Raw genomic sequence first — 17,419 nt, 5'->3', positions numbered from 1 at the left:
TGAGGAAATTCTTGGCAAATTGAAAAGTGGATTCAGACCTGGACGATCAACAGTAGATCAGAGTTTCGTATTAAAGCAGATCCTTGAAAAAACCAGAGAATTTGACATCGACACCTTTCACCTGTTTGTAGATTTCAAAGCAGCTTCGGAATTCCTGTCAAACTGATAAGATTGATCGACGACACTCTCACAATGTAAATGATAAAAGTCACATGTAAAATAAAAATCTAAAAAAATAGCTACCCTGAAGAATTCAGTATAAATAGAGGATTGAGACAGGAGGATGCGCTAGCGGGCCTGCTTTTAAATATTGACCTTAGAAAAGGTAAAAGAGATGCAGAACTAAACAACCGAGGTACTATTTTTAATAAATCTATCCAAATACTAGCATACGCTGTATTTGGACTAGTTGACGTGGACTTGCACTTTCCAAAACGGCAAGGGATATGGGTCTGGTCATCCACGTGAATAAAACTAAGCTTATGGCATCAGGGACAAGTTACAGAGTTAGAAACCTACAGGACATAACTTTACAGTCGGTGACTATAATTATCTGGGAAGCATGGTAAACACCAACAATCTAATATCGGAAGAGGTAAGCCATAGAATAACGCTCGCGAATAGAAGTTACTACGGAATAATCACACTTTAGAAGCCACTGCCTAACAAGGAAGACCCAGATCATTCTTAACTTTTACAGTTCTAATGTACGGTTGTGAGACATGGATGCTTTGAATGAACACAGATGAAAATAGGCTATTAATATTCGAGAAGAAAGTCCTGAGAAAAATGCTAGTTCCAATAAATGAAAATAAAGCTCTCGACGTCGATATAACTTTGAACTATACAATAATTATAAATAACAAGCAAATGCCACAGATATAGTCACTAATAAAAGTTAGACACCTGCGGTGGGCAGGATGTCTAACCAGAGGAAATGAAAGCTACCCTGCACGACGTATTTTATTAGCGAAGCCCGAGGAAATTAGGTGAAGAGGTAGGCCAAGGTTGGGATAGCATTTAGCTGCCCTCTTATTAAGGTTAAGGCTCAACTCAAGTCGTAGCATGAATGCTTATGATGATGAAAATTATTTATAATTGTTTAATGCCTTTTTTTAGTCATAATGGCGATTAAAAATTATAGCTAAGGGAATGTTTGGTAAATTAAAGCAGTGATTTTGCCAAAATTATAAATGGAATACAAAATCTTTCTTTTTTACATTCCATTATTGGTATTCCAATCCTCTACGTTCAGTTTTTCGCGTTCCTATGCTGTATGCAGAAACGAGAAAACAAAACTCAAAATCAAGTCAATGTCATAATCCTCTAAATACTTAATATTACATACTGACTGAATCAATTTTGGACATTTACCATATCATCACTTAAAGTTGTTAAAAAATCTAGCAAATTTACGTTAGAATTTATAGAAGAATTGGAATATAAATAAATATTTTATTATACAAAGATTGTAATAATTTCAAAATATTAAAAAAGTAATTCCCACATTCGTATTTTATATTAGCAATAATACAATTTTGATCACAATAACCTTATGTATAATATCTTTGGAATGTCCTGTATTTCTTCGAAAACAAACGGATAAGCTTGTAATTATGACTCATGAATAAAATATTAATTTGTTTGAACCACTGACAATCAACTATTATTAATAAACATGCAGTGTGGAATACAATCAATATTTTCTTTGTAATGTGTTACTAATTGATACCTAATTAAGTATTACATTTAAATACCCATATGCAAAATCCGTAATTAGTGGGACGGTGATAAAACCAGTAAAAATTCACAAAAATGGCAAAACGTGGACCGATCATTTTCGATTAGGTAACAAAAAATATAATCTGAAATGCAAAATAATATTTTTAGCGCAAGGAACTGAATAGTCCACTGAATAAAAATCAAAATCATCTAGAACATCTAACACTGAGAAAAGCAACTGAATATATTCTTTTGAAAGCTGCAAAAAAATTTAACCGACCCCAAATATTTAATCTAGCCCAGATAAAAATCGTGGCATTCACAAGGTGAATGAGAAGAGGCATAAGAAAAATCTGTGACTGAGGTGAGTAAGCACATAAGTCAAATTTTCCGAATTTTTTTTTTTGATAAAAATGTGTAGGTGATTTGTAATACTATCATCGGATCTAAGCACTTTAGTCTACTATGCATTTTTACAGCTGTTATTGCGAAGTGTGCATAATGACCATACTGAGAAAATACCGACTTGAGTTTGTGAATAAACACTTAAGTCGACTTATGTGAAGGGAGCCAGTTGGATCTTGTTGTCTCGTGTCGTCCCGTTGGTGACTTATGTTACTAGGCGCGTATGAAACGTTACATGCAGACAAGAATTAACCTAAAACAATTCAGTTTGGTTTGATATTGCGACTAACACGTGTCCAGAAGTTTTCTGTTTAAAGTGTCTGGTTATTTATATATTTGTGTTTCTTTCATTTGGAAAAATATTTGTGTTTCTTTAATTTGGAAAAATATGAGTGGATTTTCAAGTAGATGGGAAAAAATTAAAGAAGCGTTGAGAAAAAGAGAAGAAAAAGAACTTAATGTTTCTAGTAAGAGCGATTCTTGTGGCCTGGTTATTTCTGAGAAGAAAGGTAAGTTTTTCAGTTTATTATATTTAGAAAGATAGATTGGTTAAAATTTTGATGTTATTTTAGATGATGGTGGTGATTACATGAGGCTAGAGCCCAATACTAGTTTAACTGGGATCATTTTGAAAGAAAGTGTAGAATATACCCTAGATTCATATGAGAAGCACTTTGTACCAGAGCCTGGCTATAATGATCCCTGCTGTAGTAATGGTACTGGTAATTAAATCTTAGATTTTTTTAATTTGAGTTGTTGCATAACCTAACTTACATAATTCGGCTATAAGCTAAATGTCATTCTGGTTACAGAGCAAAACTGCATATCGGAATATTTTCAAAGCTCCAAGGATGAACCAATCATCATTCAGGAATTAACTTCATCATCAACGTTTGTTCAACCAACAAGCTGGTTATCGGAATATATTGGAAGCGCTGAGGATGAACCAATAACTATTCACGAATTAACTTCTCCATCAATGTCTGTTCAACCAGGACAACACATAAACTCAAGCAGTACAGACGGAATATTATTTTCAGAAGGTTGGTGATATTAATATAAAATTACTTGAGTGTAAACATATTTTATTGTTCCAGATCAAAATTCAACTTCCCTGGTAAAACCTACAAATGAGTATAGTTCCGATGATGAGTTGATAGCAGATCCCCATTACATTCCTGAAAACAATTCTGTTTTGATGACAAATAATAATAGTACAAGCAAAAGCACTTTAGAGCGTAAAAAATCACGTCAACAGCTGAAAAAAACACCAGACACTAGAAAGGCTAGAGAATTACGAAAAAAAAATCGTAATTCGGGTAAGTCATATGTTACAAAAAATGGTAAAATAATTCCAGAGAGACCATTTCAACCTCTGCCACTATGCCGAGCAAAATGCAAAACAAAAATCACTGAAAGTCAGCTGAAGGCAATTTTTTCCGAATATTGGAGTTTAGGCAGTTACGACAAGAGAGCAGCTTATATAGCCAGTCTTTTCACCATACATGACAAAAAATCGCAGAGACCTCGTACAGACGATCCAGACAAAGAAAAATTTCGCCTCAAAACCTACAAATATTTTTTACGAATAGATGGTAGCCATATTTCTGTTTGCCGTAAATGCTTTCTTGTGACTTTCAATGAAACAGACAATTTCATAAAAGTTATCGCTTTAAAAAAAAGAGCATCACCTGCGGAAACAAAGACTGATTCTGCCCAAGGAACGAATATTCCACCAAACAAGTGGTCTGAAGAAAAATTAGAAGAAGTCAGTAAGCATATTTTGAGTTTCCCGAGTTACGAAAGTCACTACTCACGCGCCCAAACAAATAAAAAGTTTCTACCATCACATTTGACTCTAGAAGCAATGTATTCGCTGTACAAGGAATCATACCAAAACCCTGTGTCGTATCCATATTATAGATCTGAATTCCATAAATTGAATCTGTCGTTTAAAAAGCCTCAGACGGATACTTGCCATAAATGCGACAAGTTTGTTATGCTACTGAAATGCAGCGATGGAACAGAGAAAGAATCTGCAGAAATAGAAAAGGAAAATCATATGATTTCTGCAGAACAGGCATATCAGAATAAAAAACAAGACAAGCTTTTAGCTCAAAAGACCAAAGAAATGAAATGTTTTACTTTTGACCTCCAGCAATGTCTACCAACTCCTTTATTAAAGTCTTCAGTCGCTTTTTACAAACGGCAGCTATGGACATTCAACCCCACTGTAATGGATGAAAATGGAAAATCAAAACATTTTATGTGGCACGAATGTATTGCAAAACGAGGGGCCAATGAGGTTGGATCATGCTTGTATAAAGTGTTTCTGGAATTGCCTCCTGAAGTTACACATGTTGTTCTTTATTCAGATACATGTGGAGGGCAAAATAAAAATTCACATATTTCATCCATGATTATGTCAATATTACAGAGTTCAGATGTAAACGTGCAAGTAGTGGATCATAAGTTTATGGTACCTGGGCATACCCACATGGAGGTAGATGTAGCACACTCTATGATCGAGAAAAAAAAGAAAAGATCGCATATAGAAATTTTTCTTCCTCATGATTGGTACCAGCTGGTCAGATCAACAAGTTCAAAATTTGAAGTAGTGGAGATGGCCCGTAAGGATTTTTTCGATTTTGCTTCTCTGTTAAAGGGGCCATTGGTGTCTAGGAAAAAAGATGATCAAGGAGAACCTTTTCGCTGGCATGACGTGCAATGGCTACATTATAGAAAAGAGAATAATGGGAAAATATTTTTCAAAAAATCCTTAAATACAGAGGAGCCATTTAAGGAAATTTCTTTTATTAGACGAAATGGGTTGGGAAATTTAGTTCCCCCGTTGAAATATAAGGCGGATGTGCCAATAAATAAAGAAAAAAAGAAGGATCTTCTTGATTTGCTTCCTTTAATCCCTACAACTTTTCATGGGTTCTATGAAAATCTTCCATCGAGCGAAACAGCGTTGCTGGACTATCCAGGTATCGACGAAGATATTAATTAAATAGTAATTATGTTTAAGTGTTTCAGTTTTTTTTTTCATAACCCTTTTCTGTAAGTGCAATAACACATAAGTCATGGACACACTTGGGATCAAATAACATAAGTCACGAATTTCACTTTTGACATATTTTTTATTTCATTAGCGGTGGAAAGTTTGGAGAATGTTCTATATTAGTATAAGACATTTACATAGATAATTATAAAAACAACAATTAAAACCAAATAAAGTAAGTAACACGTAATTGTGGACCATAAAACGGATTTAGAGGTTCCCGGCGAACTTTAAATCGCTTCTACTGCAAAACTAGGCAAAATGACTTATGTGCTTTCTCACCACGGTCAAAGAAATATCAGCATTAATAACCAAACAAGACACAATAAAAACAATATACCAGTTGTCGTTAATATAGCAAATAGACAGTTGAACTTAACAGAGAACCTGACGCTCTCGAAAGGTTTAAATTTCGATATAACTACTGTGCACCAGTTCCAAAACTAGATATAATTAGCGGGGTTAAAAACATCTGTCAACAACTTTCAACACATGAAAAAGAGTAGTATGCAAAAGGGAACTAGAAAAAAGTACAAAAACAAAAGCAAATGTAAGTAAAGAGAAACTTAAAGTTATCACAATTCTAAAAGAACAAGAGTGGATAATAATCCCACCAGCAGACAATGGTAACGCAACTGTAACCATGGACAAAATTCAATACCAGGAGAAAATCCACAAAAACACTAAACTACAAAAGGACCCAACCAAATCATTGGAGAATAAAATAAACAAAACACTATCTAAATTTAAGGAGAACCTGACAGATTACCAAAGAAGAACACTAACACCTCACTACAGCAGGCCAGCAACCTATACGGAGTCCCAAAAATACACAAAGAATAATCTCAACAATGTGCTAGTCAGTTTTGAAATTACCAACATGTTCATTAATGTGCCTTTGAACAATATATAATACTGTATAGATTTATATATAAACTTTTATATAAAATAATATGAACCAAATTATAGAGAGATGATACATTAACAACAATAATCTAACTGAATGTATTAGCTATAATGGAACTATTAACACAGACAATACCTATTTTCAATTAGACAAAGATTTTTATAAACAAAATTTTGGATTAGGCATGGGCTCTTCATTATCACCATTATTAGCCGATATTTTCATGGGAGAATTTAAGAAAAACATTTTGTACAAACTTGACCAAAATTCCACAGTATGGAGGAGATATGTAGATTATGTGTTCTCCATTTGGATGTGCTTCATGGAATAGAACTACTGAATAAATTTTTGATGGACATCAACTGTAAAGAGTCACAAAAAAAATAAAATTCACTTCGGAAAAAGAAAACAACGACTCACTGTTCCTACCTGAAGAACATCTGTGATTGGACAGAACTTAATTCACATAAATTCCTAAGAACGGTACACAGTAAATTGTTACCATCCTCCACTAATTTAGACGCACTTGAAGAGAAAGAAGAAAGTAGTATACACATTTAATAACCAACATCAAATTTTAACCTATAACTGCACCTTTCTTGCAAAAAGCAAAAAAGCGTTTATTGATATTATGAAAAGAATAGCGGGACAGGTAAAAAAATATGGTGATATATAAACAACATTAAAATTAAAATACACCAATACAATGGTTTAAAATTAACGAACTGGTAGAATATAATTTCGAAAATATCATACAATTTTGTATATTTATGCCTACGAATTTCTGTAAAGTATTCAGAAATTGGCAAACCATTAAGCTTAAATAAAATCAGCTTGCACAGAAAGAAACAAAAACGCAAGAATAAAAAAAAAGTTTGTACAGAACCGTTTTAGAATCAACAGTCTATGGATCAAGAACAGATAGGAAAGGAGAAATAATAAACAACGGAAACTATTATATTGGGGTTGGGATACGTATTGCTTGTCAAATTAAACGTGATACTTGGCCGATTTGAAATTAGGCTCCACCCACGATCCGCATTGGACTACAACACAATTCGTCCTTATTATTTCTTGGCCCTTCGAAGTGCAAGGTACTTGTATAGTCTGAGACCAAGTTTTTTTTATTTTGCTTATGTTTAAAGTTACTGTGTGTTGAAGAAATATCGTATTACAATAGATTTTACTTTTTAAATAATTATTGTTAAGTATTTTAAATTATAAACATGAACTTTCATTCAAAATTAGAAGGCAAAGTCAAAGGCTGTGGACAAACGAGGGAGGTAATAGCAAATGTAATCATTTTTATGCAGAGAGAAGCGATGCAAAATCCGCATGTTAAAGATTTTAAAAAAGTTCAAGAGCGTGCTTCCTTAGCAACGGGAGTAAGTATAGCCACTATAAAACGGATCTCTCGTGAAATGAAAAATATAAAAGAAGGTGCTTCTACATCATTTTCGACGCCTAACAAAAGAATGAGATCTGCCCCAAAATCCAACTTCGGCGATTTTGACAAAGGTTTACTTCGACGTATAATAATAAATTATTATGTCACGGAAAAACGAGTTCCTACATTGCGACATATAACAAAAAAAAAATTAATGAAGACAATATTTATACAGGGTCGCATGAAACTTTGAGAAAAGTGAGAGATATGGGATTTCGATGGAAGAAAGCGAAGAATAACAGGAAAATCCTAATGGAAAAACCCGATATACAAGTGCTCCGGAGGAAGTTTCTCAGAAATATTAAACAATATAGGGAAAAAATCGGCCCATAATTTACATGGATGAAACTTATATTCATTCCTCTCATACCCATGACAAATACTGGAGAGACCAATACCACCGAAGGTTTGCACAAGCCAGTGTCCAATGGCCAAAGGCTGATTATTGTTCACGCCGACGGCCAAATGGGGTTCATAAAAAAAATGCATGTTTGACATTAAAATCTGGTACGAAGTCTGGAGATTATCATAGCGAAATGAACTATAATAATTATAAAAAATGGATTCATGAAAAACTTATTCCTAATGTACCAGCCCCTAGTGTATTGGTTATAGACAATGCATCATACCACAATGTCCAAGTGCAAAAATGTCCCACTAGGATTGTAGAAAAGACGAAATAAAGGAATGGTTAAGACAAAAGAACATTTCCTTTTCAGACGAAATGATAAAAGCAGAATTATATAATCTAATAAAAATTCACAAACCCAGAAATAAAACTTATGAAATAGATCAAATTATGAACAATGCAGGTCACTCTGTCTTAAGACTACCTCCCTACCACCCGAAGAATAAAAGTATATGACTATAATATAAAATATTACGACAACTCTAGTATAAAAATTAAGTAATAAATGTTTCGTCGGTATGTTCCAGGTATAAGATTAACTACAGTTCTTTTATTCTTATACAGTTTACTGTAACGCAAATGTAAAGCTTTCATCTCTGCCAATATTCCTCTAATAAAATTACAGAACGAGACATTTATAGAAGTGTTCGAAAAAACTGCCGCTTCAATATGACTGAATGGTCAATATTAATGAGTCAAATAAAATATAATTATTAGAAGAATTTTTTACCAAGTAACAAAAACAAAATATTTTGTATTTTGAGAAAAATTTCCGAAGGAAAAATTGAAACGTCAAAATAACATACAATATAGACATATCATAGAAATTCCATTAATAAATAAGGCAACTCTCTGTAAACTTGTAGTATGGAGTGTACCAACGAGGCGAAGAGACCGAGCGCATTATGTATATTTTTTCTTCCGAATGCGTTTTCACTTAATTTTCTACGTAAGTCGACAAATTTGTCAAGTATCACCTTAAATTTGACAAGCTGTACAGAGGTGAATCAGTACAGAATGCTCATAATGTTTAAAAAAAATATATGACCAATATAGAAAAGGCGTTATAAGACCGGGCAGAGGGTGGATACTTCTCTGTGATCCTGGCAGGGGATAGATCTACTTCAGGAATAACACACCTGCCCACGCGAGCTCATGGATTTCCCCAGTGTCCCATCCCCGAAGAAACCATGTCCAAACCCAAAGCATTTCCATCTCCACCTTTTCCTCCTTACACTTCTAAACGAACTAGCCAACACGCACTGGCCAAGCTTGGGTTTTAATGGCTTAAGACCCCAAATGTTATTTTCCATGAAAGACGAAACTACTGAACGGCCCTCAGTCTCCGGCGGCTCCACATCCCCAAGCAAGGTAGCGGTTGGAACAGAGAGTGCTAATAATCCCAGAAAAAAATCAGAGTAGTATAAAAACGTTCACCAACTAGATGGACTGACGATCTGAAGCGTGTTCGCAGTAACTAGATGCAATTTGCACAAGACAGACAAGGGCTGAGGGAACCTATGTCCAACAGTGGACGCCTACAGGTTGATAATGATGATCTGATAAAATCATTTATGAAACGTATATAGAATTTTTTAAAGAAGAGAAAGATTGACTCGTAAAGGAGAATGGAGAAAATATATGCAGTATGTATTCATATAGGTGGAAATAAAAAAGAAAAGAAATAAACTATTTTTGAAATATATCTATGATATTTAAAATTGCTTTATACATCAACAAAGTATGTATTAAACTGCTCTAATTTATTTTTGTTTATAAAAAAACCTTACAAATTATTTAAAAATGGGAGTGTAGAGATATTGTTCTCAAAATACTGAGATGATTCAATGAAAAAAACCATAAAAATACTGTATTATATCATTTATACCAAAAAAATTTTTAAACAATAAACAATAACGTGAACCATCACCAAATATCATTATTTTAAATAAATTTGAATATTCTAATAATGAATAAATACATTGTGCACCTTACCAACGATAAAAACAAACACTAGCAGGTTGCAATTCAGATCAATCAGTAACCTCATACACTTTAAGTCATAATAATTAGAAGTGGACACCATGAATCATACACCGTGTCGCGTCTCGTCGTGGGTGAATAAATTAATAATGAAATCTAATGTGAATCAATCCATTAATTACTGTAAAACCGAGAAATATCCACATGATAAGAATGTTATAAATAACCGGATTGTTACAAAGTCGATACCGACCGCAGAGTTTAGTAAAATTAGCACAATTTGTTTGTACATTCAAATAACATGTGACAGCGGGCACAACAACTTTTGTATAAATGAAATTGTAGAACAAGTTTTGTTTGCTAATGTGTATACAAATATTTCATTTCTTCATAGAACTTATCTATTATTACACAATAATTAGTATAGGTCACAATTTTTGAATGGGTGGTCTATTTGTTCACTTTATTGTTATGATATCAGTTATGCCTAGTCCAATTGTTAAGATCATTAAAGATGAGAACCTTACAATCAATCGTTATGAAGTTATTTCTATAACTTGGCATAATTTATTTATTTATTTTATTATTATTCCCTTGTTTGTGCAAGGTCACTTTTAGGTTAGTGACGAACCCCCAAAAAGTGTTTTAGTTTTCAATAAACCAATAACTCGCTGGTAAGAGCAAATTTGACACCAAAATGTTCATAATTAAAATCGGCATAACTTTCCTAAATATTTTTTTTTTGATTTTAGTGGGGAACATGCAACTAAACAAGAAAAAAGCAAAAATTGTGATTTTAGAATTTTAATGAAATTTTATATTTAAGTCGCAATATCTCGGCTCAATTTAAATGTTTCGATTTATAATTTTAAAACGAAATACTATAGACATTTCCACAAAAAATGAAATATATCCGAACTCTTAATTTTACATGTTTAACCACCTCAATAAAAAAAATTTACTTAAAAAGTGCACATTTTTATTATGAACAATTTGGTATCAAATTTGGTCGGTTGCCAGCGAGTTACAGATCATAGCAGGGCCGAGCCGTGCAGGGTGCAAGGGGTTGTGGCACCCGGGCGGCGCTCGCTTGGGGGCGTCAAAATTTACCCAAAAATATAAATGTTAACAAAATTAAATCAAAACGCCAAGCAAGCAAAATGCAAAAAAATAACTGGCCAAATAGTTGCTATTAAGAAGATAGCGCGGCCTTTCCTTGTGATTTATAATATACATGAGTATAATAAAAACAATAGTACCAAAATTGTGCGTAGCTGGGGCTGACCGATGCTATTCTATGCAACGGCGGCGGCGTTAGAGAATTCCCTGATATTTTCGGGATTTCTCGAAACTATCGGGGAATTAATATTTCGGGCCGAAATTTATACTTGTTTTCTGCATTTTCTTTCGTGAGTGTAAGTTTTACCGCAAGATAGTTGCGAATTTAATGACAAGTTGCCTATTAGTATGATTTTTTTTAAAATTTATTTCTGTTATACATTATTATTACTGTTATCAGTGTATTGTGAATGGTAAGTTTATTCCAAATAGCTTTTTATTACCTACATAATATTATAATATAAAGTTAAAGTAGTATTTTGTACTTTTTACTGATTCAATTTTTTTTAGCATAAAAAATTTCCGGTCTTTATTTTTGTTCAAATTATAAACTGTTATTTACTGATTTAGATGGCTTATGGTAGAAAGAGACTTTCTGGTTCACAATATCGAAAAAGAAAGATAGAAAAAGAGGAAGACCACAAGCGATTAGCTGGCTCACTAAAAAAGTTTTTTGTATGCACGACGAGTACGCAACCTCAACCTTCAACAAGCCAAGCCCTAGATGTTCAACCTTTTAAATTAAGTGATAACGATGCAGAAGAACAGGACCAAAATAAATCAACCGCCGAAAACGTACTGGACCACCAATAGAACGAATACTCCCTCATCAAATAATACGCAAACTGAAACCGCAGATATTGATGTAAGTGGAGAGCAATTTAAAGATCCAGCATATTGGCCAGAAGTATGGACAGATACTGTTAAGGCCCGTTTTCATACTACGTCTTATTGTACGTTTTGTTGGATAGGACAAATCCTATACAATAAAACGTGGCATGTAAACAGCAAAACGTACGTCTTGTCGAATCGAAATGAAATCTAAGGTCAGATCGTAGAAATGATGGAAGCATAGTTTTGCGAGAACTGATAGGATAAAACGTTACGTGAAAATACATGTTCAGACAAGTCGTCCGATCTTGACTTATTTGACGACTAGTTCCACTGCAGTTCGTTTCATTTTTCCCAAAAAAAGCCTAATAATGTCAGATTTGCGGCAATGCACCCACGATTTTCTCGGGGAATTTATTGAATTGTATAAAAGTTTTTAAGTAGTTATGTTTTAAAACCAAGTAGATTGCATTACAGGTTTCAGGAATTATTTGGCTTAACGTTGGTTTGGATATTATGATTGTGAACTCCAAGTCCTTGACGCTGCGTCCTGTTGTAAGATATCTGAGAGTTGCTGTAAGTCTTTCATAGGGTGTAATGGCTTTTCTCGTGAGGTGTCTTATTTTAATATGTATGGTGTTACCAACTCTAGCAATTGACAATGGGCTGAGGTGTCCATTCGCAAATAATTGCGCCAGTCATCTGGTTCGCCTCTTTTAGTAACGAGACGTGGGAATACTGGCTTCTTTTTAGAAGCTCACTCTCTTGACCATCTTGTCTTTTCCCTCTTCATCCCCTTTTTCCTCAGTCGTAGTATCTTTATAGTTGAAAAAATAAAAGAAAGCAGCCGTGTTTCCTCCATAATAAAAAAAAACACTAAACAAACTTCACACAACTCAATACTCTGAATTAGAAATGAGGTAGAAAACGGAAGGAAAAACGTAGTGTGTATACACTAGACAAAACGTACATTTTGTCGTACGTTTTATATGACCCACAAAACGTACAATAAGACGTAGTGTGAAAACGGGCCTTTAGACTAATAATTTTAGACATAGGTCGAGTATAATTAAAAAATATTATTTATCCTGTAAATAATTCAAAGAGATCTTTTAGCTCTACTTACTTCGTGAAAAAGTTAACGAATAATGAAAAAGTACCTAGAAACTGGCTTATTTACTCAAAATCTAAAGATTCAGTATACATACTGCTTTTCCCGTAAATTATTTGAAGTTTGTTCTAATAGTTTTAGCGATAATAATGATTTTAGGGACTGGCAACATTTGTCTCGGGCTTTAGAAAGACACGATACTAGTAAGTGGCATAAGGGTTGAATTAAAAAAATCAATTGAAAAAGGTTTAACTGTCGATTATATGAATCAGAATTTATTTGAAATAGACAACAAAAGATGGACATCTGTTTTAGAAAGAATTCTTTTTGTTATTCAATTTTTTGCTGGACAAAATTTAGCTTTTATGGGCAATAGTCAAAAACTATTTCGAGGCCCAACACCGAAAGGTACAAATGGGTCTACTGATTAAGTAAAGTAAAGTCAAAAACTATTCGAAAAAGGTAATGGCAATTTTATGAAATTACTTGAGACAATTGCAAAATTTGATAGTGTAATGGCTGACCATATCGGCAGGATTCAAAAAAATGGCAAAAAATGGCACATTATTTGGTCGATAAAATCCAAAATGAAATAATCACCTTAGTAGGAGAAAAAGGTAAAAAATATATAATTGAATCCTTAAAAATGTGCAAATATTTTTCAATTACCCTTAATTGCACACCTGACATTAGTCATCAAGAACAAATCACAATTGTTGTTAGATTTGTTTTTGTTGATAATTTTTCTTAAACTGTAGAGGTTCGAGAACATTTTTTAGGATTCTCCGAAGTTTGCAACAGTACCGGTCAAGTTTTAATTGATTTCATATTAAATTTTTTAAAGGAATCTGATATTAATATTGCCGATATTCGAAGCCAGGGTTATGACAATGGTGCCAATATGAAAGGCAAACACATTGGCCTACAAAAAAAATTTTAGATGTTAATCCCAGAGCCTTTTTTGTCCTTGGAGCGGCACACATCTTAATTTAGTCGTGAATGATGTAGCAAAAAGCTCACTTGAAGTTACCAATTTTTTCAGTATTATTCAGGAACTATATGTCTTTTTTTCGGCATCAACATATCGATGGAATATTCTTTTAAAAGAAGTGCCTAGGTTAACGCTAAACCCGCTCCTTAGTTGTTTGGTACAATTTTTAATTAAAATTAAATGTAGTTAGCAAACTCCTGCAAAAATCTGACGTTATTTACCAGAAGCTGTACAAATGTTAAATGGAATTGAAATATTTTTAACAGGTTAGAGATCCGACAATGGGTTTATAAATTGGCTCAATGAAGCTAAAAAAATAGCTCAAGAGATGGATGCAGAAATTTCATTTCCTGTAGTTCATACAGTCCGACCAAGAAGAAAAAAAACTTTTTATGAATATGAATATAAAGATGAGCCAATTCAATCTCCAGAATTACATTTTAAAGTAAATTTGTATTTTTATATTCTTGATATTGCCATCTCAAAATTAGATGAAAGATTTCAAGATTTAGCAACACATGTTGAATCTTTTGGTTTTTTAAATAACTTCATCCTCTTTTCTAAAGAGGAAATAATAAAATATTGTACCAATTTAGAATCTGATGAGGCTGCAAATTTGGTTCTTGCATCCGGGCGGCAAAACCTCTAGGCTCGGCCCTGGATCATGGTCATCTTTTTGGCGGTTCGCCGCTCGCCCATTTCGTTGATTTTTTTGTCACTAGTAAAATGAGTGTTACCCTTCACCAATACAATATGGTTTTAAATCTGTAACGTTTTATAAAGAAATAATTATAAACTATTATTTAGTAACTTCTTAACAAACAGGCTGAACTTTTCTAGTCTCACAAAATAGGCTATTGATTACGTCCAATAAAGAGTTAATAAAGCAACTACAAACTAGAACGTTTAAGAGGTTTTATTGTTTTCGTATTGGTAATAGTCCCCCAAGAAAAAACTTTCAGTTTATTATTTTTTTCTGTTTTTTTTTATTTATAACTAGAATTCTATGCACTTTTCGTACTTATATACATCTACAGAAAAGTTGATTAAAATTAAATTTCCTATCGAAATGTCACCTTAAAAATAATTTTTTTTTACAAAAAAATAAAAGAAACGAAGCAAAAAACACAAAAAACGCATGCGATTTTTTTACTCCATAACTTTTTGTCACGAGGGTATACTTCTATTCCTCTTAAAAAATAACGTATGGTAGAAGTCTTTAGGATTCCACACACCATTTTTGGGCCATTTTACCTATTTTTTCGCAAACAATGTTCTATAAATTTTTTCTACACAGATTTAGGCATATGCAATGGTACATTTAATAGCAAGAAAAATCAATTACCGTTAAAATGGTCTATTGTAGAAGGTTCTAGGACTAATTTTAAACAAAATGTGGTTCTTCAAAGTTTTCTACTTTCACCGATTTTTCAATTAAGTATTGATTAGACAAACAAAAACTTGTATACTTCTTTCTGTATTACAAACATTCTAATCCGTGTTATTTGAATGGACTTAGGAGGAAAAATGAAGAATGATCATCTTTATTAATAAGTTTATTACAATGATGTGAATTAAAATAGCAAATAGCATTACGTGTAATATAAAACAATGCATGCAAACTAAAAATTATATACAAAATAATTAATCTTAAAGAAATTTAATGCACAGAGAAAACACATAGTGCTGAAAATATTATTTACACCAGCATAACAAAGTTCATGCAATTCAAGAAATTAATATTAGCACATTGGCGATAACAGTTATTACTTGGAAATTGCTCAATTGAAAACAGTATTTGAATTTATGAAATGCCAATTTACCATGTAGTATACAAAGATACTTCTTTCTCAGATTTCTTCACATAACATAAGGTTACAACTATTTTGACTGTATTGGCGATAATTTCTACAAAATTATAGGGTTTTATTTGATTTTTGCCATGTGGTTTTGGTTCTACATACTTTTCTTATTAATTTAATGTAGATATTATTTTCATTGATCGCAATACATCCCTTGATATAAAACTTTTTCAACTATAACGTCACCTTAGGCCTGAAATATTGAAAGCAGGATGGGATATGATGGACCAGGAATAGGGTTTAATGGTCTTACGACTATACTATCTCAAACAGCTCTCAGAAATACTCCTATACTATGTCAAGCAAAACAGTAGGTTTTTGTGCTCAAGACTGCCGACTAAAAAAATCATCTAAATTCATTCAAAATACTTATTTTGACAGCTAAGCTTCACTTGAGATATGGAACTCTATAACTGTCACCGCTTGGAGCTGCAAGCAGTCTCTTAGCAACTGGTGAAACACAACAAAGTAACTGATGATTGGTAATGATTGAACACAACAAGATTGGTGATGATCTTGATAAAGAATAAACTGGTACTCCATTTATCGGACCAGAATTATTCGACGGTATCCCTGGCAAAAACGGCAAAAGGAACCTACTAGTGCAGCCCACTTCGAAGTGTGGGAAATAGTCCAAGCCGAAGGCAAGCAACAGGGTTATAACCTTCTGCTCGGTAAGCAAGTATACTCTTAGAATTTTACAAAACTAAACTGGGAGTGATCACAGGTTATCACAGGATATTACCTCTGTCTGAATTAATCCTAATAATTTGGTAGTAGTAAAGTACCTGGGAGCAGTCCTAGATATGAGTATGTTAAATACGTCGTTTGCAAGACAGAGGAGAGGACTTTGGTGCTAACAAGAATTAGACCCAACGTGGAAGGTCCAGGGATTCCAAAGGAGAATTATAATGACAGTGGTCCACTTCACTGTACTCTATGCAGCACTGGTATGGCAACAACTGCTTAACATCAAGAACTATAGGATAATGCTAGAGAAATCCTAAAGAAAAACACTAATAACAGTAACATGTGCATACAGAACAACATCAACGGTGGCCATAACGGTCAAGGAAAGTGCGGAAAGCTACGAGAAGAATGAGCAAAAGAAAATATTAGCTAGGATTAGCAGCATAACGCAGTGGTAGGAAGAATGGACATGTGAGCATATGGCGGCCTGGACGAGGGTATTAATTCCAAATATCGAAGAACGGATGAAATAAGGCGAAAGAGATACTAATTACTTTACCCATTTCCTGACAGGACACGGCTTATTCGGGGCCTATCTGGAAAGAATAAGGAAGGTTACGGATGGAAACTGTACAGGCTGTGGAGTGGCTGATACAGCCGAGCAAGGTGTATTCGAGTGCGGAATATTCGACGAGGACAGAAACGAATTACACAGGAAGGAAGGTAGAGTAAGTACAAATACCATAATGCAGGTGGCAGTAAGGAAAAAGACTGAACTGAGTTTACAAGACAATGTTAGAGATAGTAACTCGATCTTTCAGAAAAAAGAAAACAGAAGACTAGCTATTCGTGTGATGCACCTATCTGGAGACGACCTA

General features: G+C 33.5%; 2 protein-coding genes across 3 annotated transcripts in view; one reads left to right on the top strand and one right to left on the bottom strand.

The window, feature by feature from the left end:
* gukh (NHS actin remodeling regulator GUK-holder) overlaps nucleotides 1-17,419 on the bottom strand; it is a 597,577-nt gene that overhangs the window by 30,187 nt on the left and 549,971 nt on the right. The gene's annotated exons all lie outside the window — the stretch shown is intronic.
* LOC140438011 (uncharacterized) lies at nucleotides 2,078-5,140 on the top strand. The gene is made up of 3 exons (XM_072527731.1): nucleotides 2,078-2,843; nucleotides 2,940-3,170; nucleotides 3,225-5,140. Exons 1-3 carry the CDS (start codon nucleotides 2,717-2,719, stop codon nucleotides 5,138-5,140), a joined length of 2,274 nt encoding a protein of 757 aa, XP_072383832.1. The 5' UTR covers nucleotides 2,078-2,716.

The sequence above is a fragment of the Diabrotica undecimpunctata genome, chromosome 4, assembly GCF_040954645.1.
Source record: "Diabrotica undecimpunctata isolate CICGRU chromosome 4, icDiaUnde3, whole genome shotgun sequence".
Classification (NCBI taxonomy): domain Eukaryota; kingdom Metazoa; phylum Arthropoda; class Insecta; order Coleoptera; family Chrysomelidae; genus Diabrotica; species Diabrotica undecimpunctata.
Note: the sequence above shows the minus strand (reverse complement) of the source record. Positions and strands in the feature narration are given on the sequence as shown.